Source organism: Mus pahari, chromosome 17 (assembly GCF_900095145.1).
Source record: "Mus pahari chromosome 17, PAHARI_EIJ_v1.1, whole genome shotgun sequence".
Taxonomy (NCBI): Eukaryota; Metazoa; Chordata; class Mammalia; order Rodentia; family Muridae; genus Mus; species Mus pahari.
In genome coordinates, this window is record NC_034606.1 from 55774789 (window position 1) to 55797995 (window position 23207).

At 40.0% G+C, this 23207-nt stretch overlaps 1 protein-coding gene across 20 annotated transcripts in view; it reads right to left on the bottom strand.

The window, feature by feature from the left end:
* Kif21a (kinesin family member 21A) overlaps positions 1–23207 on the bottom strand; it is a 116198-nt gene that overhangs the window by 25011 nt on the left and 67980 nt on the right. For 12 of the 20 annotated variants that reach the window (XM_029547917.1, XM_029547916.1, XM_029547915.1 and 9 more), the window contains exons 11-24: positions 20271–20474; positions 15720–15758; positions 11850–11940; positions 10793–10916; positions 10210–10398; positions 9787–9986; positions 8917–9024; positions 8109–8177; positions 7715–7929; positions 7421–7574; positions 6540–6734; positions 5684–5785; positions 4816–4981; positions 4321–4341 (exon numbers count right to left, since the gene is read on the bottom strand). In XM_029547917.1, coding sequence (XP_029403777.1) covers positions 4321–4341; positions 4816–4981; positions 5684–5785; positions 6540–6734; positions 7421–7574; positions 7715–7929; positions 8109–8177; positions 8917–9024; positions 9787–9986; positions 10210–10398; positions 10793–10916; positions 11850–11940; positions 15720–15758; positions 20271–20474 — 1877 coding nt within the window. The remainder of the gene's footprint in view (positions 1–4320; positions 4342–4815; positions 4982–5683; positions 5786–6539; positions 6735–7420; positions 7575–7714; positions 7930–8108; positions 8178–8916; positions 9025–9786; positions 9987–10209; positions 10399–10792; positions 10917–11849; positions 11941–15719; positions 15759–20270; positions 20475–23207) is intronic. The other 8 variants (XM_029547919.1, XM_029547912.1, XM_029547920.1 and 5 more) reach the window with 3 other exon arrangements.

Genomic DNA, 23207 nt, shown 5'->3' on the forward strand with positions numbered 1-23207 from the left:
ACTTTATATCAATGACTAAATGTACTGTAAAAAGCCCTGTTTTGAAAAAAAAAAAAAAAAAAAAAAAAAAGAAAAGAAAGAAAAAGCTCACAACAAATGCTTCCTGAGCCCCCTTCGGTGCACACGGCCAATCAGTAACTCTCTGCATATAAACATTCTGAGAACTGTATTAATTTTGCAAGCTTAGTACAATATTTCACCCCCTTTAAAGTGTCAAGTAGAAAGAGCATATATGAAGATATTCAGACGTCACACACCAGCATGCATGTCATTCACAGGTACACAGAAGACACAGACAATAATAGGTGTGCATGCAACAGTTCTGGAAACTACTACGATCTAGCAGCTGCCACTGGACAACTGGAACAGGCTAGAAAAATAACAAACAACAACCCCCCCCATCCAAAAAATAAAAAATAAAAACGAGGAAACCAAACATAAAACTAAGAAATCAGTAAATAAGTAGGAAATCAGTAGCTAAAGCAGCTACAAAAAAATTAAACTCCCTGTCAGCAAGTTCCTTACACACATGCAGTCTTTTAACTCACATTTTTATTCCACAAGTCTAAATAATATTACGATATAATTTAAATATATATGTTCATGATTCAGCCACTTATATTACGTAAGAACACTACAGACGGGAGTCAGCTCATTTCTTCCTCTCTAATGTTCCCTTCCTTTAACCATCATCTAAGAGCCATGCTCAGGATTCACAGACAGGGGAAGGAAATGGTGGCCTTGAAGGCCATGGGCACCTCAAAGCTTTTGTTCAGAAAAGTCTCAAGGACTTAGTCCTCAGACTACTGACTGGCTAAGATGAGTTAATAACATCAAGATAAGGTTCTAAAGAAATGCCTAGCTGTGGTGGTTTGCATGAGAAATGTTTCTTATGGGCTCAGGGATTTGAACCCTTGGTTCCCAGGAGGTGGAGATGTACAGTGAGGTAATGCAGTCTTGCAGGGGGAAGAACAGTCACTTGGGGTGGTGGGCTTTGAGAGTTTACAGCCTTGCCCCGCCCATCTCCAGTTAGCGCTCTCTGCATGGCGTTTGAAGTTGAATGTGACTTACTATCAGTTTTCTTACAGACATTGGCGAAAACACTGAGAAGTTCAATTTTAGTTTAAGAAAAAAAAAGTAAAACAAAAAAGTCTTAGCTCCTGACCGTCCCCAGAGAGACAATTTATACTTTATAAAATAAACGAATTGGCCAGAGCCGGGAGGACTCCGTCCCAGTCGGTCACCAACGTAAAGATCTAGCCTCAAAGTCCAAACTAACACGCAGCATTTTTTCTGGGTAGCACATAGTTCTTAACTCTGGCACAAGGCCATCAGATATGATCTCACCTAGCAGCATTCAGATCAAAGCAGACGTAGAACTCCTGGATGTCCTGCTAGGGTACCAGGGTAGAGTTTTACAACATAACACCACTGGAAGTTAACATAACGGTTTTGTCCTTTTCTATCTTTTTTTAATAAGTTTCTTTTTTAATATGAGGTATTACGAGGTATATCTTTCTATTAAAAAGTAGTACGTAAGATAGAACTAATACGTCAACCCTGTGACTGCTCCCTTCAGAAATACCTTCATTGCAAACCTATGTACATTCTGGTTAACATCCAAAACCTTAACTCTCAATCTATCCCTGTCAATAGCAACAGGATAATAAAGGATGTCCACTAAGTCTAGATGCAAACACATGACTGGTCCTGACTATAGTTTCCTGTATGGGGGTCTAGAATCTGGTACCTGTTAGGCACATATGCATATGACCCTCAACCCAATAATAACCTTGGACAATATCGACTGTCTAATAGATTTCCCGGGTTTAAACTGCTGTGCCTTTGTTCTTTGGGCCTGCACTCTAAGATCTCTCGTGCCTAGAGGCAAACGAAGCAAGCTTGAATGTGGACTCCTAAAGGCTCATCTGTGTCTTTCCACTATACTGCAGCTGTATATCTTTATTCTTTTTCTCAATAAATCTGAACCATAAATACAACACTATGCAGAGTCCCATGAAGATCTTAGTAAATTTCTAATAGAGTAATATGGGTATCATAGAATTTTGGGGCTAATACAGAAAAAAAAAAAAAAAACAATAAAAGTTCCTCAAAGGTTTTAAGATCTTACGTGTGGTAAGGGGTCGTGGCCTAGCCTCTAACCTTCAGTTTCATCACTATAAACCACGTACTTATTTCTGCAGAGCACTGACCTGCTGATAGACAACACAGCTCATTCACCTGACTCCTCGGCTCATGTGACCTCTCTCCTCCTCTTGTTTTATCTAACAGCTCACACTCCATACCCGCCAGCAGTCTCCATCCGGGCATTCCTTTGGGTAGTTGGACTCGGTACCCTCCTAGCCTCTGTCTCTGCTTCAGCCTCTGCCTTCACTGCCCTGATAGACACTTGTCATGGTCTGTTACCCTCAGAAGAGCGTATGGTTCATGAGAAAAAGATTAGTGATACAATCACCTCTCAGTCCCGTTCTCAGCCTCGATGGTTAGGACAAAAATAACAAAGATGAGTCAAGTTTATATGAGGATATTATCTATGATTATCTGGTTTTTCCACTGGAATATTCATTACTTTAGTCCTTCCACATTTTAGCTCCAGTTCCTCTTACTTATAGCCATAAACACTAGAGAAATTTTCTGCCACGTGTGACGGGTTCTATTGACAGACAACAGTTGCACTCCCTGCTTCTATAAGCAGAACAGCTGTAAAAATTAACACTATTTATCAAATAAGCAGTCTGATATTTCTTGCACAAAATGTGATTAAATATCTCCTTTTCTATGCCACAGAACACATGTTAAGCTGAGACACTACAAAGAACGGAGAGAAAAAAGAGGGATGAGGGCAACAAAGAAATAGAAAGGGGAAAACAAAGGGGGAGAGGAGGGGGGAAGGGAGGCCTGGAAGAAAAGGCAGGGACTGAAAACAGGCAGAACAGAAGGAAACAGAAGAGGAGGAAGTGGGTGAAGGAGACAGGAACGGAAAAGCCAGGGGTGGGAGGGGACTGAAGGAAAGAGGAAGCAAGCCTGCTTGAAAATGTGTAGGACAGCAAAAAGGTACTCAGTGGGTGGAACATGGTGCCTTTTCATCAGCCCTGATTGCTCCTAATTAGTCTTTTATCCATCCTTGTCATAGCTTGACAAGTAACTTCAAATGATAGGCATTTACATATATATAAAATCACAGCATGGTTGACTTCATGGAATTATTACTTTCACAGTAATGGTATAAAAATCCTATAGGTCCTGCATTTTACTTGTACAAGAGCTTATCATTTGCCAGGCAGTGGTGGCGCACGTCTTTAATGCCAGCACTTGGGAGGGAGAGACAGGAGGATTTCTGAGTCCGAGGCCAGCCTGGTCTACAGAGTGAGTTCAAGGACAGCCAGGGCTATACAGAGAAACCCTGTCTCAAAAACAAAACAAAAGGAACACAAAAAAAGAGCTTCTCATCTTAAAACATGAAGCTTCATAGGCTGTGCTTAGTCTAAGGACACAGAGAGATAACTGCATTTAAATCTTCGGGTGATTTTTCTTTCCTTTCCCAAGAAGCACTGGGAAAACTTCGAAGAGTGGTGTAAGGAAAGAATGACCAAAAAGAAACAAGAGGCTTCATTTGTAAATAGACTAACTAAATAAAAATGTTCCAAATTTAGCATTCTAACATACCAATAATAACGAAATTCCCCCAGTCTCCTGATTCTCCACAGATCCTCACTAAGAGGAGATAAAGCAATGGCCAGTGAGAATAGGTCATGTGGAAATCACAAGCAAGAAAAGGCTGAAACCTCTGTGCCCAATAGTCTCTATAGCCTCTTTTAGGCTGAAAATAAGGTGCTTACGATTAAAACACGGTATCAGTAAAGCCCTTTTATTATATTCAATTTGTAACAAAAAATATATTCCTAATTTTATTTTTAGACAGACTAGATGAGAACATATATAGAAAAGAAAGTTATTTATGAGGTTAAAACAATGGATGAAAGTTAATAGAAATATTTAAAAATTTAAAAGGAACATACACTCCATGTTTTCCTGTAAGAAAAATAAAGAACTTAGGAATTCTTCAACTGAGCTCAAAGGACTATTAGTTCAAGCATACCTCTTTTGCCATCTAAGAATTTCAAAATAGAGAATGTTTAAGAAAAAAGACTTAGTACTTTTTTTTTTTATTACGAGTACAATATCATGCAAAAACAGTGACTACCAGTCCAACGTTTTCAAATATGTACCACAATTAGTGCACAGGACAATTAGTGATTCGTGCAACCGCTGGGTACACAGAAAGCTAAGCACACTCACCTGGTGGGGCGCCATCTAGATCTGGATAAACAACAGCAGAAGGAAACAAAAGGCAATACTCCAATCAAAACAAATCCAAAGTCAAAACTCTCACAAAGCACAAGATTATGTACCGACGTTTAGGGATGCAGAATAGACGCCATGGGAACACAGATGCGAGTTAGCACAGTTGGGTATGCAGCGTAAAGGGAATGAAGCTCAGTTAATCTTTTAAGTAATTTAAGGAGCCGACTCAGAAACTTTCCTTAGTCTCCTTTATCCATTAAAACCCAATGGCTTAATAAGGTTAAATAACCTCAAGTTGATCGTCGTTTCTTGGAATGTACTTTCCCCCAAACAAACATACACATGCAGATTAAAGAGAGGATCTTTATTAAAAGCATAAGTAAGTATAGCATCTATTCAAACGAGCCGTAGAGGAAGGAGATGTAGATACAATGTCCAAAGGGCAAAGCTACCATGCAATTCATCTAAGTGAGGTTTCATCCAAATTACCTTGCAGTGCGTGGCCTAGCAACGCATCCAGCTCCGGGTTTAGCTCTGCCTTCTCCTTCAGCATATGGAATAAGAGTTGGTTCTGGGTTGCGCTGGTGATTTCAGTCTGTTTGAGTCGACCCTCAAGGACTTTAATTTGAGCCTCTTTCTGGGCAGCCTGCAGACCCTGAAACAACAACCACAAGAGCAAGATGTCTTCCATCCAGGGAAACAGAGCCCAATACATGATAAGGTTGAAGCCGTGGACTTTGGCATCGGGCCGACCTTCCTGCAAACCAGCTCCTCTACTAACTTTGTTCAGACTTCTTAGAGAAGTTTCCCAGGGCAAGATAACCATCCTGCAGAGTCTTAGCTCCTGTCTGTGACTACTATGGATCAAGACCTACTTTGCTAGCACATAGTGATTGTGATTACACAGCCTAAGGGCCGAACAGAGGTTCAGTGTGGGGAGCAAGCGACTCAGCTGTCACCGCCTTCAATAACCGGGAATAAGTGCCCTACTGGTGGTAAATCAGGTTTACATGCAGAAGTGTAGGTGCTACACTACATTTTTCTTCTCTAATTTTCTTCTGACCTGTACAAAATCAATAGCAAGCCAATTGTGATACAAAATTTGTTTTCTCAAGAACCTTTTGTTAAGACAAAACGGGCTCTGTTTCTTCTTTGTGTATTTGCTCTAATGTACAAGTGTAACAGAGCCCGCAGAATTGATATATTTATAACATTTTATTTTAGCTCTAAAATAATGTTCTTTTTTTTTTCAGTTAAGAATTTTATTCCTTTTACCAAGACGAGGGTCACCAGAAAGAGACATATAATACCAAATCAGTCAACCGAGGCTTTCAAGAATAGAAGAGTTAAGTCTCACCTTATTGATGCCCATTGACAGGAAGTGATCTAGCAGGTATCTAGCTTCTGTCAGCGTACAGGCATTAATGACAGCGGTGACATCCAATGTCTCCCCTTCTTCCTACATCAAGCCAGGGTGTAACAATCATTACTTTTATCTGGATATATTTAAACAGAAGGCAACAGGCTTGTCTTTCCTTGACAGCACTGGATAAGTCACTGAAAATGCTCAGAAAAATATAACATGATTCCTACATTAAGAAACATGTGTTCCAGTCAAAAGTGGAGACAGCTGAGTAGTTAAAGATTCAAGGCAAGATATAATAAATGATACATGTGATAAAATAAAGACTATCCCAAGGTTAGTAGGAAATCAGAAGACTAGACAATACCTATTACATGCACTAAACCTAAGAATCAGATTAAACCAATAAGTAGAAAATACCTACATATAAAAATTCAAGGAGGTGGGTGAGATGGCTCAGCGGTTAAGAGCACTGGCTGCTCTTCCAGGGGTCCTGAGTTCAATTCCCAGCAACCACATGGTGGCTCAGGGCCATCTCTAAGGCCATCTGATACCCTCTTCTGGCATGCAGGTGTACATGCAGCAGGGTACTCATACATTAAATAAATAAAAATTCAAAGTACTTTTAAAGATATATAATACAAATGTTCTTCTCCTTAAAGTTTTAAGTATCGTTAAGACCCTGAGCATCCTATCAAACCATACTTCTAGCATCTGGGAGTTAGAGGCAAGAGGATCAGAAACTGAAGGTCACTGTCATCTACAACACAGAGATTGAGGACAGTCAGGGCCAGAGGCCTTCTCTCGAAAGCAAACAAAACCAAGACAAAGTGTCTCTGGCGGTCCTCACCTTTGCCTCCTCCATCTGCATGATGTTGGCTTGACAGTCGGCAATGCTATCATTGATGTAATCTATGTTGGCCGTCAGGGACTCCATCTCCTCGCTGATATTAGCCACGCTTTTATCTCCCTCTCCGCTCTCCTTGACTATCTTCTCTCTCCTTTTAGAAAGCTTCTCTCGCCTTTTTGTGAGTTCTTCCCGTTGCTATAAAACAAACGCACAAACAAACAAAACAAAACATATTGGACTTGATGAAATGACCTTCATCTACATATACAGTACATCCAAGACAGAATGAAGGGAGAGATGGCATCCTGTGCTTCCAAGGAACAACTGTGGGATAGTAAGTGAGAGGCCAGACCCTTGTTCTGACGCCATCTTGGAGATTCTGACCTCAGGTTGAACTTGAGTTAACTAATAGGTCACTACCTAGCACCAGTTTCCAGGCTACCCCCCAGCAAGACCTGTACCTAGCACCAGTCTCCAGGTTATTCCCTAACAAATCTACACCTTCAGGTTACAAACCCGCCCCTGACACTTCACTTCCCAACAACCACCAATCAGGGAGAATAGAAGTTAAGTTTACGGTTTGGCTCCCAGCAACAGCCAATTATATTAAAGGCCGTAATGGCCCCCGAATCGAATGCATACCAGGATAGATACCCCCTTCTTGCCTCTATAAATGCTTGCCTGAAACTGGGCTTCAGGCCCCCTCCTGTTCTCCTGTGTCAGGGAGGGTGGTGTGGCCCAAGCTTGAGCTTAAATAAAGGGACCCCCAATGTGATACCATCGGAATCGGCTTCTTGGTAGTCTTTTTGGGGTTCACTAACATTTCCCGGCACAACATAAGACTGTCAGCTAAGGAAGCATGTAGCTTCAGTGGTCCCTACCCTGAGGAGTCTGTTCATGTCCGCCTCCATGTTGGAAATGGTCATTTTCTGCATGATGATATCGGTCACCCGGCGCTCCAGTAGCTGCCACTTCATGCGGGCTGTCTTGGAAGTGAACACCCGGCCAGTGAATCCTTTCCTCTGATATTTTTTCCTGTAATCATTTACAGAGACAAATATAATTACGTATGCCTTTCTTTGCACACACCCAATGACGACCTCTGTTCCATTCACACGGCATTCAGTATGAACACCCACAAGGACTGTAAGGGGGAGAGTGGGAATAAGCAGGACCTGGTGCCATTTGTTGTAGGTGTTGGTAATGCCTGGACTCTTGCCACGGGAATCCTCATTTTCTGCTGGGTGCCTGCCCGTGATGCGTCTGCTTCCCCTGAAGCCACACTGGAACCTGTGTCCGGAGCGGGGCTTTCGGAGGAGCTCAGCTTCCGAGTAACCTTCCCTGCTACTTTATCAGACATGGGCCTCACTTGCCTGCGGAGAGCTGTAACCTGCAACAGCATCAAGGTTGATCTGGTCTCTGTCTATAGAAATGACGTTACAGGGATGGGGTAGAAGGGCAGGTGATTCCTAAGGCCTAGGGTTAATCCCTAGCACCACGTGGTAAGAAAAGAAGAGAAGGAATACGTTAATTATCCCAAAGTAAGAACGGTAAACTTGTTCGCCATACCTCTTCCGTTTTGCGTCGCAGAACTACTTCTTGATTTCTTTTCTGGGCCTCTAGAAGTCTAAGTTGATGCTACAAATTAAGAAGCAATATGTTGAAACAGCCCCCTGGACCATAGTATGTCCTACTCTTATGCTAAAACACTTCCTCTTACTGCCAAAAAATATGGGTTCTTAGCATAATCTGGGTTAACAATCCTGGATCCATCCTAGAGATATGCTACTTTACAAGCAAAGACGCCAAAACAGCCATCTCTGGGCTGATGAGATGGCTCAAAATGTAAACGGGACAACCTGAGTTCGATCCCCCAAACTTCATGGTGGAAGGAGAGCTGACTCTGGACTGTCCTCTGACCACTACACTTCCACCATGGCTTCTGCATGCCCAAAGGCTAGGAAAATCAAATGGGAAAAAAAAAATAAGAAAAAACTATAAAACCAGGAGACATTTTACGAATGTTTTCCATTCAATCATTCTTTGACATTTTAAGTAGTCCCCGAGGCACAAATAGAAACAGATGTGTCTATTTTCAAGACAAAAATGTATGAAGTCCTCAGAAAAGTAGCTTCGATAGAGGACTGGTTATCATCACTAGGGGATACATCCTTGCATGTACCCCTTCCCATGAATCTGCCCTAAACTTTTATCCTGAATTGCAATACACATATGAAAATAAAAGTCACTTTAAATAACCAGTGATTATTTATTGTTCTTGACCTCTACTTAACTCTAGTTAGAAAACTTTCCCCCACCTATAGAATGCTCTTGGACAATGCAGAGGGACTCTTGGAGAACAGAAGGACTCACTCACATCTCGCTTACGCTGGTCCTTCTTCAGCTGAGCGATTTCCCGGTTCCTTCTAGATTCTGTCAACCTGGCTTTCTCTTGCTCTTCTTTCATCTGCTTCATTAGGCGAACCTAAAATACGGACATACATGACTGACTATTACTCCAGCACCAGATACATGCAGTAGATCACACAGATGGGAGTTCTTTTGTTCCAAATAATTTCTATGGAAGCATGTGACATCTACTGTATATTTTAGTCTGATTGTTTTGGATAATCTTATTTCCAACATTTTTTTTTATTTTTTTTGCCACAGTAATTAGTGCTCTACAATGCAGATTCGATACTTTCTATCAGTAGCTGTGTGAGCCTGAACAAGTTATATAACCTCTGTAGGCTTTGACTTTCTCACCAACAATGTCCTTGTGTACTGTGAAAACTCAACAGGCTGACACTTGAAAGTGCTTATACTAGAGCGTGGTAAAGGGAACAACCTAATAAATATGGTTATTGCTACTACAGCGATGGCACAACATTATTTCCTCACATCTTACAACATCTCCATGTGGTTATGTAGGAGACCACTTGATTTTGGTACAAGATTTATAATTATCAGCCCCTACATAGAAACTGATGCAAGCATTCACACAGTCTCTTTGGGTTCCTCCATGCTTGAGAATGATACACCCAACTCTCGACATTAACTCGTGCTCTTGGTGAAGAAGAATAAGATCAGAGAGACAGACCCAGGAAGCATCTGTTTACATCTTAAATTGGCTGTAAATATTATGGGTTACTTTTTTATTGACTCAGGAAAGAACCACAAGAATAGTTCTTCTGTTCCAAGACTTCCAGCCCGTGGCCATCGAGCTGAGCAGGAATAGTTGCGGTACCTTAGTTTTCTTCATTTCCATGACATCTTGCTGCAGTTTCTTGAGCTGCTTTTCATACTGAGACTGATTTTTGAGGAGCCTGGCATGCTCCTTTTGGGCCGTCTGCAATCGCTGCAGCTCTTTATTCATGGCATGGAGCTTCTTCTCATATTCACACTTCACTTTTTTGGCCTTTTCTTCCGAGTAGGACTCCACCGAGCCTGGGGGTAGGGGGTGAGGGAGTAAACGCATTGTTTTGTGAGACACAGAATTTATTTAGAGACTGGGAATACCCAGTTCCTGGGACACAATGATGCCTGAGCCCTTCTGCCTCAGAAGTCGAAGCTCATTTCCGTTTTGTCACGGACTCATGTCATGTACTGATGACTAGGTTTTTGGGCTCCAGCGCCCTGAGGAAGGACTGGGACTCTGCAGGAGACCCACCTAGGTTCTGGAGCACCTGGTCCCTCTCCAGCTGCGTGTCCCGGATCTTATGTTGGAGCATCATCAGCTTCTCCTCGTACTGCTTTTTCAGGGTCTGCAGCCGTTTCTGGCTGTTCTCGAGCTCATCAATCAGCTTCTGCTTAATTGCAATCTCACACGTGATATTTGCTAAGTCAGCTTGATAGTTAGCTATTCATAGAAGATAAGAAAAGACCGAAAGGAGGCCAGGAAAGATCATCATCGCACAAAACAAGAGCATAAAGCCATTATCTACATTCAGGAAGTCACTCAGCAGCCTTGTGGGAAATTTTCTGGACATACCATAGTCTAAAAAGACAGACTGTTCACACTGGCCAATAGCAGATACTACATATACTGAAGAAATGTGGAAATCACATTGTAACTAAATCTATTATCACAGAAAGGAACATCTCTCTTGCCTAGAGCGTGCATGAGTTTAGGGTGGTCTTACAAGTCATGAAAACTTTACATTGGTGATAAAGTCAAAAATAATGAGTTTCTACCAAAACCTAAATAGCTTCCCAATATGATTTTCCTGCCTTCGTGCTAAGGGGGCAGGTACCTTTTTCATCGGATTCAGAATCTGATTCGTCAGAGCTTTCTTCTCCTTCAATGTCATCCTCTTCCTCCTCTTCCTCTTCGTCCTCTTCCTCATCCTCATGGTCACTCACTTCTTGATTCTCTTCCTAAAATGGGAAGCATTAACAACAGCATTGGCAAGGAAATCTCAGTAAGAGAAATGCTAGAGTATACACCACAGAAGCACAAGACTGTCAGTGTGTGTGTGTGGCGTGTGTGCTCATGTGTGGTGTGTGTGTGTGTGTGTGTGTGTGTGTGTGTGCATGCTCATGTGTGTCTGTGTGTGTGCTTGCTCATGTGTGTGTGGTATATGTGTATGTGTATGTGTATGTGAATGTGAATGTGTATGTGTGTGTGTGTGTGTGTGTGTGTGTGTGTGTGTGTGCATGCTCATGTGTGTGTCTGTGTGTGTGGATGCTCACTGGGTGTGTGTGGTATATATATGTGTGTGTGTGTGTGTGTGTGTGTGTGTTTGTGTGTGTGTGTGTCTGTGTCTGTGTGTGCATGCTCATGTGGGGTGTGTGCACAAATGTTTATACATGCAGATGCCAGAGCAGGATGTCTAACATTTTCCACAATATTCCCTTCAGCAGGGCCTGTCATTGAATTTGAACTTGCACTATTGCTCAGGCTGGCTGGCCAGCAAACCCCCAGAAACCATCTGCCCTGACACACCAGCTCAGGCTACGGGCCATGCTCAGCTTTTACACGGATGCCAGGGGATCTCAGAAAGCCCTCTCCCCTGTACCTGGCAAGTGCGCTAACCCACCAAGCCACCTCCACAGACACTGGGTTTTGCTTTTCTTTAGTTCAAAAATCACTAACAGAATTTCAGGTTATTATGCAATAACTTTGCCTTTAAAATTTTTTTTATAATCTCATGGTATCCTATCTGCATGCACACACACAATTTCACAAAGTTCACAATTGAGGAGAAAAATCCTCAGGCAAAGAGGGAACTGTGGCTATGGTAGCCACCTCCCTTTTGTTCGCATAAGTAAGTTAATGACTACAATTCATGTTTACTGTCCTGTACTTACCACGTCTAGTTCATTGTTTTCTTTCTCTGAAATACCCTTTTCTTCTTTCTTCTCCTGGTCAGTGTCTGCATTATCATCTTTCCCAGCAACACTTTAAAAAACAGAAAGAAAGGAATATGAGATAAGAACAAGGGGAAAGTCTTTGTTTTTTTTTTTTTCCTCAGATTTTTTTTTTGAAAAAAAAAATCAACAATTTACAAAAACCAAAATGAAAAAGTTAAGCACTCAGCTAAGCCAGGCTGTCCTGTCTGACGATTAAAGAAAACAGATGTCACCACTTGACCAACCACATAAAATTTTACATGACTGAAGAAAGTTTAGCTTCTAGAAATACTGACAACAGGTCTTAGAGTGGAGTATTAGATCTAAAGAGACAGCAAACTCATATCACAGGAGCAGCCAATGAATGACAACGCACTACAATCTAAATGAAAAAGAATCCAAAACGGAAAGTTTTGGTTCCCCACCTAAATTCATGAACACTTTTCTCATCTAAATACAAAGATATAAAACTATTCTTGCTAGTATCCTAATAATTTAAAAGGTTCAAAAGTCACTATGCCCACAGTGAGTTTGCCTCTATGGACTGTATCCATCATTTCTGTTTGTTTCTTTTTGTTACCCCGCCCCTTAGGGCGTTTGCATAGCATGGGATGATTTCGAGTTATATTCTCACAGAGTGGGTCTTTGATTCCAAAAATTGTCCGAAGTTCAGGCTGTGCTCTGACTGAATAAGGAATTCTAGGGTCTACCACAAGTTTTACCATAAAAGCCTGAAGACTTCTATGCCTGATGCCTACAGACATAACCACACAATGACATGAGACAATAGTCAGAGCTAAACTCATTTAGCCCTGGGAGTCTTAAGTGAAGATAGCTGAGTACAGGGAGTGAATTTTTGAATACCCAAATCACTCTGCTCCTTCTTGGGTTTACCATGCATGACAAACTATGCACAGAAGTTACACTTCGGCTCACTAGACTCCTACATCTAAGCAAGATAGTCTTAACATAACAAATCTTAAATAACCCATATGGTTTGTGCTACAGTGGAATTTTAACATCATTAGAAAAGAACATTCAAATAAAGCAATAATTCCAAACAAAATTCCTCTAGAAAGAATTTTATGATTGCCACTATTTTTGTTAGACAGTCTGCTTCATTAAAGAACTTCCTGATTGATTCTAGGGCCTATTTCTAGGTTATAAGTAAATAATTTGACCTCATTTGGGCCCTGTTATTATTAAACTCTAACATTTAACTCCAGCTCCCTATTCTTACATATATTTTTATACTCAGAACAATAAGAATATAAGTGGGTTTTTCCCTCATAAGTAATTTCCAATTTTTGTTTATTTATGTGATTATTTATTTGATCTGTCATTCTCACTGAACTAAAAGTCTCTTGAGAATAAGATTCACATGAGTTTGGCTTATCATTCAATTAACTACCCAGGGCCTGCACACAATAAACTACACTACTGTTTATTATATAAGTCACTCCCGCTGAGTTACATGAACACCCATGTTTGAGTAGTCCTACGTATCTCACACACCTAAAGTTGGAATGGGAAAGTCTGATTTGAAATAGAAAGATGCATAGAACACAGTTTGGGTTTTGGAGTGAGAGGTAAAAGCCAATAAGAAAGGCAGTAAAGTAGAGTCAAATAAACTGCAGCGGACTTTTATGAATGCCATTAAATCACTGTACTAGAGGAAAATAAACTGGGAGAAAGGTAGGAACCACTCGGAGTGAAGAGTTCTGACAAACCCAGTCGTAGTAAAAGGCCAGTAACACACACTCAGGCACTACTGTGCTAGAGGCTGACCCAAGATTTAAGACACTGGGAGGATGTGTGGGGAAAGGGAGCACATTTCTCATTAGGTCTCCTCCTCTTCCTCCTCCTCCTCCTCCTCCTCCTTCTCCTCCTCCTCCTCTCTGATGTGGTCCTCCTTCTTATGACTGGTATAGTATACAATCTCTACCATAGTTGGTCCTTATATTACCATATCTTCTGAAATCCTTTTTCTTGGAATTATGGCCACCCAGCTTTATTATGGATTCTTGACTAACATACTCTCCTGCTCCCTCAAGTAGCTAATATCCAGCCTAGTGAATGTTATCATTGACTTATATCGCCAATCATAAATTCTCTTTGCACTCTAACAGAGAAAAGTCAACATCACAGCTATATAGTAATATGCTTCTAAGAATCACCGTTAGAGCTTAAGCTTTAAAAGTGATACTAATAAATACCGTATCTCGGGCACTCAATTTTTCCTTTATAAATGTTAACAAATTGGTATTTCAAATAGCTATCTAAAGAATAATGGACCATAATTAAGGTTATACTTTTTACAAAATCGGGATCTTGGGAGCTGGAGGGAACATAAGAAATTAATATGCTCACGTGGCGAATAAAACAGAAATTGTGGCCTTAAGACATTTTCCACACGAGGGACTAATAGCAGATGTGCTGCTCAGAGTGAAGCACTCGCAGCCGGAGGAACTTGTTGGTACAGACAGTGAGGCTCCATCTCTGTACTACTGCATCAGATCTTCACGTCACTGAAACAGATACTGATGACTGAGATATGGTCCTACAGCACTAAACTGCGTTCTTCTGCTGTCCCATGTGGTCACATGAAAGTCAGAAGCAGCCTCAACTTATATCTCCATATATACTTCAAGGACTGAATAATTTACCAAGGTAACATGTTTCCACACATAAATTTAAAGATTCATCGTATTCTGAGCTTCCTAAATAGAAGGAATCTTGCATTTATAATTTTTTTTTAGTTTTTCTGATAAATATATTGTCCTTAATTAATGATGTTTAGTTGAGTTCTCATGTGAGCTACAATCAGAATCACATTCTAATTACAGAATATTTTTAAGTTACAGGGTTACAGCATATAAGCTCAGAATCTAGACTAACTATGGCATAGGGACTATAACTAAGGGGAATGTATTATAAACTAATTTATGATTTAAGACACTTAAAGTAATCAGTCATTTAACCGTTGAGTACGAGTTCTCAAGTTTCAATTTTAAGTAAGAGCTTCTAGGATGACTGTGTGTGTTTTGGAACTACTTAATCAGTTTGGCTATATGACTTGGTGACTTGTTTAGAAAACTGTATAAATAAAGGTTCTTGTACCAAACAAACATTTACTTATCTAAATAAATAGTCATACTCAGGTATGGGTCCCATGATATGAAAATCAGCAACTCGCTTCTAGGTTTTAAATGGAAAAAAGCAAACTGCCCACATTTCAATGTTCACATAGAATATATTTGAAAAGTTGAAAAAAAGAATTCTAGTTACAAGTTCAGAACTCGTTGTCAATCTGACTACAGGAAGGCCACAGTTCCTTCTGCCTTTTTCCATTTCAGTGTTTCCTAAAAGCTTACAGCAAACAAGAAAGAGAGGCATCTACCTATGCACTGGCATTTGCTACAACAAAAAGCCAATCACTGCCTGGACAGTAATTCCCACTATGCTCACAAGCGCCCCCTAGACACAGAAATGCTGAATGTTGTTTGTTTGTAAATCTGATGGTGAAGGTTTATTTACTTCTACTAAGAAGGGTTAAGTGATCATCATACTTCTGGCATTATCTGAAAGTTAGTGAAATCACTTGCATTTTAATTCAGGTAACTACAGAGTTCTTTATTCTTACATACTTTAATTTTTCTGCGGTTTCTACAAAAATCACTACTTTAAGGCGTACACAGCTAATCTAGTCCCAAGCAATCTACAATTTCTATAGCATATCTCCTTGCAAATGGAAAGTAAGTACTTCAATGTCATTTTAAGTTTTTTAAAAAAAACAAAAAAACAAAAAAACCTGGGAAATATTCCAACCTTCTTTCTTCTCGACTGCTTTCCTCAAGTCTCTGTAGCCTTCAAGCCACGAGGCACAGTATGGGAAGGCCAAGCCAATGAGGGCAAACCAGACAGTAAAGGCAAAGTGGTAAGAAGGTAAATGGCACATGAGCTCAAAGACATTAAAATAAATCTTAGAGATACCATTAAAAGGACAGATACACAGTAAAAAGGCAATACATTCTCTACGAATACACAGCAGAAAATTCATCGTACTATAGTTAAGAAGAAAACCACGGATAACCCATGGAAGTCATTTAACAGTAAAACGTGATCTCAATTATGTAAGTCAACAAGTCCTGTTGGGATGTTATTGCTATATTTAGCCAGAAATGTATCAATTTTCACTTCCTTCCCCATAAGTAAAGCCCATTTTCAATAACATCCTCTTCCTTTTAAATCTTTCAAAAGACTTTTATGGTATCATGAAGAAACCTTTATTAAGTAATGCCTTTGTACCATAATGACCATCCTAATATGACATACAAGTTACTACTTTAAGAACTTGACTTCGTTTCTTCTACTATACATAAAACCATCGCTAAATCTAAACTTAAAGACTCATAGGAAAATTATATGAGATGGCATTACAGACAAATGAATATGACGGTTATACGATCAATGAAAAAAAACAATCTTGTTAATTCAAGATAAAAAAAAAAAAAAAAAAAAAAAAAAAAAAAAATATAAAAAAATAAGAAGCAAGATTTCACTACTAAGGCAAAGGGGGAAAATACAATGGGGACTTTAGTACTTTCCATTAGTAAGATTGTTCTTTAACTAGGATAGCAAAAACAAAACAGAAAAAAACAGATATAGTCTTCACACTATTAACTTAAAGGATATTCATTATTCAAAACTAGGGATCTTGACTCAATGGAATGTACTACATATGAATATTTGTCATGTAGACAGCATAGATGTGCTAGGCTCTGATTAAGCATATTGCAATCTATACACAGCATACTCTGTCTAGAACCCCACAAAATCCTTCTGGAATTATCCATATTTAAAATAATGAAGACAGAGCTTAGTTATAAATGATTAAGTCAGTGCTCTTTTAATCTTATGATGTATGGTCTCATGTGATTTTTTATTTCTTGGGCTGTGGTTGTCTCTTACAACCTATTTATATAGTGCTATTATAACGTGAGACTAGCAATCTGAGAAAAACAAAGTCTACAGAGAGATGCATACCAGTGATCAGATAGTCAAGCGCAGTGACTAGGAAAAAGAAAAGTCCACACAAAAAGATCTGTTTCCAAAGTTTCAACCCAACACCACTAAGAAGTAGAGTGAGTCTGAAAGACCCAACGAGTTCTATATCCTGGGTCATTTAAAGCCAGATATCCAAAGGCATCAAACTAAATGTGTGAGTGGTAAAATTTGTTTATCAATATACCCAGAACAGTGTGCTCCTCTGGCTCCCAGATTAGTATAACCTAGGCACTGATGTTAATGAACTATAATCCTTAAAGTATATGATACGGCTTATTGGTAAAAATCCAAATGTTCCATTATTATCATGATTATTGTTGTTGTTGCTGGAACCCTTTGTTTTATGTCTGCTTTATTTCAGGCCTGGAGTTCATTTATATTTTTAAAACAAGAATTTATATTACACAAGTCTAAAAGTTACTTAGACCTAAATGTGATTAGTGAAATGCTTTCTGCTTGGGTTTCCTTAGTGTGTGTATGTATGTGTGTGTGGGTTTGTCTGTGTAAGTGAGTCTGTGTGTGTATGTGAGTGTATAACTGTGTGCATGTGTGCGTGGGGGGCTATATGTGTAGGCGTATGTGTGCACGCATATGTGTGGGTGTGTGTAGCTGTACAAGTGGGATGTGCCTGTAGGAGTCAGAGGACACTCCCAGGAGGGAGTTTTCTCCTTCACCTGATGGCTCCAGGCACTGAATTCAGGTCTTCGGGCTTGTGAGCATGCGTTTTTGTATGTTTGTTTGCTTCGTGCTGAACCATCCTCGGCCCAGGTTTTCAGAAAACTCTGAATTTCTATGAATTTGTGCAGTTCTGTGAGTCACACACCGACTCTCCAGACTTTCATACGTGCACAGTACAAGCAATGAGCATTTCAAGCACACACTCCACCTATGTACCATGTATGTGTTTGACAAAGGCAGAGTGGGGTGTGAACGTGAAAAGTGCTCAATGCATTTCTCACCCACCGCTCTGTGAGTGCTGGCTTTGGAAATACCAATTGGTTTTTCTCACTGCAATCTTTCACTTATCTAGCTGGTTGATTATGCTCACCAATATTTTACTTCCACCCACATGACCATGTGTATGTGAAGTATATGCTTTCCTCATCTGGATCATTTCATAAGACATTATGATTAGCATGTACAATTATCTCTAGCATATACTGTGTGAGTCAGTCACAGTAGAGCAACATGAAATAACTGCTTTGTGTCCCTTATGGTGGGCTAAGTTCCAAGATAAATGAACCGGGACAAGTATATATATATATATATATAGATAGATATATAGATATAGATATAGATATAGATATAGATATAGATATATAGATAGATAGATAGATATAGATATATATACACATCAAGTATTTTTTCCATTAGTATTTTCCAATACTTGATATATATATATATATATATATATATATATATATATAGTATTTTTCCATTAGTAATCTTTATCAATGGAGAGCTTATTAGCATGCATTTTCACAAAAGGGATCTGACCCAGAGGTACTAAATACCTGTAGCCACTATAAAAAAATATAGAAAACATTTTATTAGGATCCCTATTTATTTTTTTGTGGTGGTTTGAAGATGCTTGGCCTAGGGAGTGACACTATTAGGGAGGTGTGGCTTTGTTAGAGTAGGTGTGGCCTTGTTGGAAGAAATGTGTCACTGTCAAGGTGGGCTTAGAGACCCTCTTCCTAGCTGTCAGGAGGCTAGTCTTCTCTTAGTGGCCTCTAGATGAAGATGTAGAACTCTCAGCTCCATCTGCACCATACCTGCGTGGATACTGCCATGTTCCCGCCTTGATGATAATGGACTAAACCTCTGAACTTGTAAGCCAGCCCCAATTAAATATTGTCCTTATAAGTGTTGCCTTGGTCATGGTATCTGTTCACCACAGTCAAACCCTAACTCACATATTTTTCATATTTCATATTTAACAAGTTACTAATGCATTTTCTAAATTTCACTTAAAATGGAATGGACAGACCCAATCCATGACCTTGAAAAACACACTCCTACTGATGGTTGCTTACTCATGAACACAAAGTTCCTTGGCCCTTAAAAACAAATCATGCCATCTCCCAAAGTGAATTTGGCAAGTAAACCACAAGAAAACACCTCATGTTCATTCATGCTCATCTCCACAGTCCTATGGTCCTTATTGTAATGCAGCTGTCCCTCTGTCATGGAAAGCTAGGCATGACCTCAGTCCTACTGTAGCTGCCATGAACAGTGCCTGTGAAAACATTACTAGCTCAAGAACCCAATGCCCCCTAGTCATCTTGTAACTTGTTCTAATTATTTTATCTATTCTTTTCTACCTTAAAGACACAAGTTAGCCTAACACATTTAAGTTCCCAATAACTTTATCAACTTACTGTTCAAGGAAAAAATGTCTTGTTTTCTAAATACATTTTTAAGTAAACTGAACAAAACAGCCGGTAAAATGTCTATAATATTCCAGAGACTCCCTGTAACAAGACAGCGGAAAAGAAGACGGCTTGGCCTCCCTTTGAATAGCTAGACACAAGGTTTAAATTGAGTTTCAGTGGCAAGTTCAAATATATTCTTTGTAAGTAACTGGATGGTATTATAGAATCAATATATATATATATATATATATATATATATATATATATATATATATATGTAAGTAATTTGAGTATTTAACCACTCACACATTGCAAATGGTCAAGTTTTCAATTTTTCCCTTTTCTTTTCCCAGCTGAATTTGGGGGGAAACTTTATCAGACGCAGGCAGCCCATCGCAGTGGTGGAAGGCTAAATAATTCCCTGAGAGATTCAGAGAACCTGAAATAACAGGAAGGACTTTTATGTAATCCAATTAGAAACCCTGCGGGAACTATTTAGAGACCCAGTGATATTCTGATGGATTAGTCAGCCTTTAGGTCATCTACTGGGGAGCAGGGTTAGAGCACCTTGGAGACTACGCAGTTATATTAGGAAAAGGGAAAAGTGAAGGACACGCTGTTGTTACTAACAATGGAACATAGAGGCTTCACATGAAAGCAAGATGAATGGAATGCAAAAGCAGCAACGTGAAACAACGACATAAACTCTAATTACTGTCATAGTCTAGGTACTATTCATTACTACATGCTTATGGCTAAACTTACTTTTCTTGTAATATATATATATATAGAGAGATAAACCATTACAAAGTCTATAATTGTAAGCTAATTTAAATAATTTCTCATGTATTCATAACTGTATGACAGGACTGTATACCTACTGACACTACAAATCAAACGTCGTGAAAAAGAAAGGCGTTCAGTTGTATAATACTACCTTTTCTTCTTCTTCTTCTCTTTCCGTTTTAGCTTCTCTAAGTCTTTCTTTGCTAGATCTATAATTTCGATAGTCTCTTTGTCGGAAGACAGTATCGTAGGCGAGAAAGCTGAGGAAGCACTGAAGTAAGGTGATCTCGCCGTGGCCCTGGTCAAGTTCTTCCGAAGGTTCTCGTTCACTGCTTCGCTTTCTAATAATTTTGCCCTAATTGGGGGAAAATATATATATATCTTTAAGTAGGAACAATTTTTATTACAGTAGAACATTTTCAAAAATCACTACGCTGGCATCTCTAAGTCGACTTTGGAGCACTGAGCTCCCAGACACTGCTGTCCAACCATCAGCACCGGGGGTGCAGGAAACACATCCACCTTAGCCTAGATATCATATCTTTCTATATTGTCAGTGTAAAGCAAAGACTGGACCAATCAAAACAAAGGCAAAAGTACATGAAAATATAATAAACCACCACCCAAAAATATGTATTTTAGACTCTATTACGTAAAAAAAAAAAAACCCAGCAGATAATATAGTGTTATTTGGTTTTATTTTCAAGGCTTCCGTGCATTTAGTAGAGGCTGAAACCCTAAGGGCTCATTTCCATAGACTGCAGCACAAGAGAAAAAGGTGCTTTTCTCTAGGCAAGAGGGAGAATGTGTCTTTATCCCCCTCTTTGCACTCCCTGTGTGTGGAACACACAAACACACATGAGGTTGCTATGTTATACTGATGGAAGGGAGAAAGTATTTGACGTCCCAGGCAAAGAGCAGCATCCGACGTCCCAGGCGAAGAGCAGCATCCTGGCCTGGATTTCATCAGATACGCACTGGATCTGGCCTGACTGTCAGTCTCTAAAAGCCCTGACTCTTCCCCATGTAAAACAGGAATAAAAATATTTTCCACGGGGTTGCTAAGAGAACCAATTATGTAATGAGCTTAAAACTTGCCAAACCATAACTATAATTTAAAAATGATAATTCTTATAAAAATTGGAAGTGTCATTATCCAGCAATAGTAAAATAAATTAATAATAAATACAAGTTAGTGCTATTGATCCTGAAAATAAATCAGCAGAAAAATGCTTAACATTCAAAGAGAAATGTCCATGATGCATTGTTGTATTTGAAGGAACAGATAGATCACAGACACACTGCTATGAAAATGTATTACTGAGGATAACTGAAGAAATAAAGCAAACCATTCACTTCAGTTCTTGGCTCTGAAAATAGTAGAAATTTAACAATTTCCTTTTTTTCTCTTACTTTCTTCCCTTTATTTTTATTTTTTTAAACTGGATATTTTCTTTATTTACATTTCAAATGTTATCCCCTTTTCCAGTTTCCCCTCCACAACCCCCCTGTCCCATCCTCCCTCCCCCTGCTTCTATGAGGGTGCTCCCCCACCCACCCTCCTCACCACCCTGGCATTCCCCTATGCTGGGGCATTGAGCCTTCACATTAATGCCAGATACGGCCATCCTCCACTACATATGCAGCTAGAGCCATGGGTCCCTCCATGTGTACTCTGGTTGGTGGTTTAGTCCCTGGGAGCTCTGGAGGGTCTGGTTGGTTGATATTGTTGTTTTTCCTGTGGGGTTGCAAACCCCTTCAGCTCCTTCAGTCCTTCCCCTAACTCCTCCATTTGGGGTCTATTCTCTTTCTTCTACAAAAGTTTTAATATCTCCAAATTCAAATGATGATGGCTTCATTTTATTAAAAGGCCACTCCTAAGATTTCATAACTTGAAAAATAAGATTTAAAATAAATACCCAAGTTGCGATACATTCAGATCATTCGGATTAATTTCGCTTAGCCTAAGGAGTTGGGAATAAATCTTCCTGAGAATAAATTTTGACAGAAGTACAGATTAAAAAGGGATTAGTAGGCGAAAACAGAGCTTGCGACCTTGGGCTTTGTCACGTGACACTCTGGACCTGCCTGCAGATTAAGCATCTTCTGAGTCCTCTACTTCACTCAAGCCCATACTAACTTTGTGAGAGGCCTGCAAGCAATATCTTTTCTTATCGACTAACACACTAAAACCCAGGGATGCCAGGAAGTAATGTCAGGGAAAAGCAACCTAAACAACAACCCAGACTCTCCCATTTCACGGATGGTTCAATATGTCGACTATTCTTACATGGTGCATTATGAACCTGGGACTCTAGCACACTACTCTTCAGGGCTGGGACCCATCTAATTAAAGAGCCACCAAAGCAATGTCAAAGTTGGGAATCTGAAACTAAGTATTAAGCCTTACTGGGTTTGACAGCTGACTGAACGTGGCCTATGAGTCATCTCTGTCCTATAAAAGCCTCCAGGAAAAGCCTTAACTGTGAACGTGAAGGTATAACATGCTGCTTTTAGTCACTAGAGGTGGAAATTATACTGGTGGTTTCCTGGGACATAATGAAGCAGTCATGCCACTTGGCCAATGGCGAGATCAAGGTTGACACGCAGATTTAGAATAACAGGGTGGAGGAGAGGAAGCAGACCACAGTACCCGAAAACATGAGCTGGCCAGACACCAGGGAGGAAAGGAGCTGAAGAGCGGCTGCCCGCAAATGGAGGAGGACGTTCAGAAACTAAGAGAGCCGCTGTTTCTCTGGGCAAAGTAAATAGAGGTCTACACAGTAGAGGAGAGATCGGTCTGAGAATAAATTCTAGATGGCTCAGGGAGGAGCACTCCTCATCAGAGCAGAAACTGACTGTTTAGGCCGGATGCTGTACAGAACCAGGCCACAATACCTAAATACCTCTGTCACATGGTTCGGTATTAAACTATTAAACTAACTCCCTCTCCCTCTTCTACCTCCCCCTCCCCCCTCTGTCTCTGTCTCTGTCTCTCTCTCTCTCTGTCTCTCTCTGTCTCTCTCTCTCTGTCTCTCTCTGTCTCTGTCTCTGTCTCTCTCTCTCTCTCTCTCTCTCTCTCTCTCTC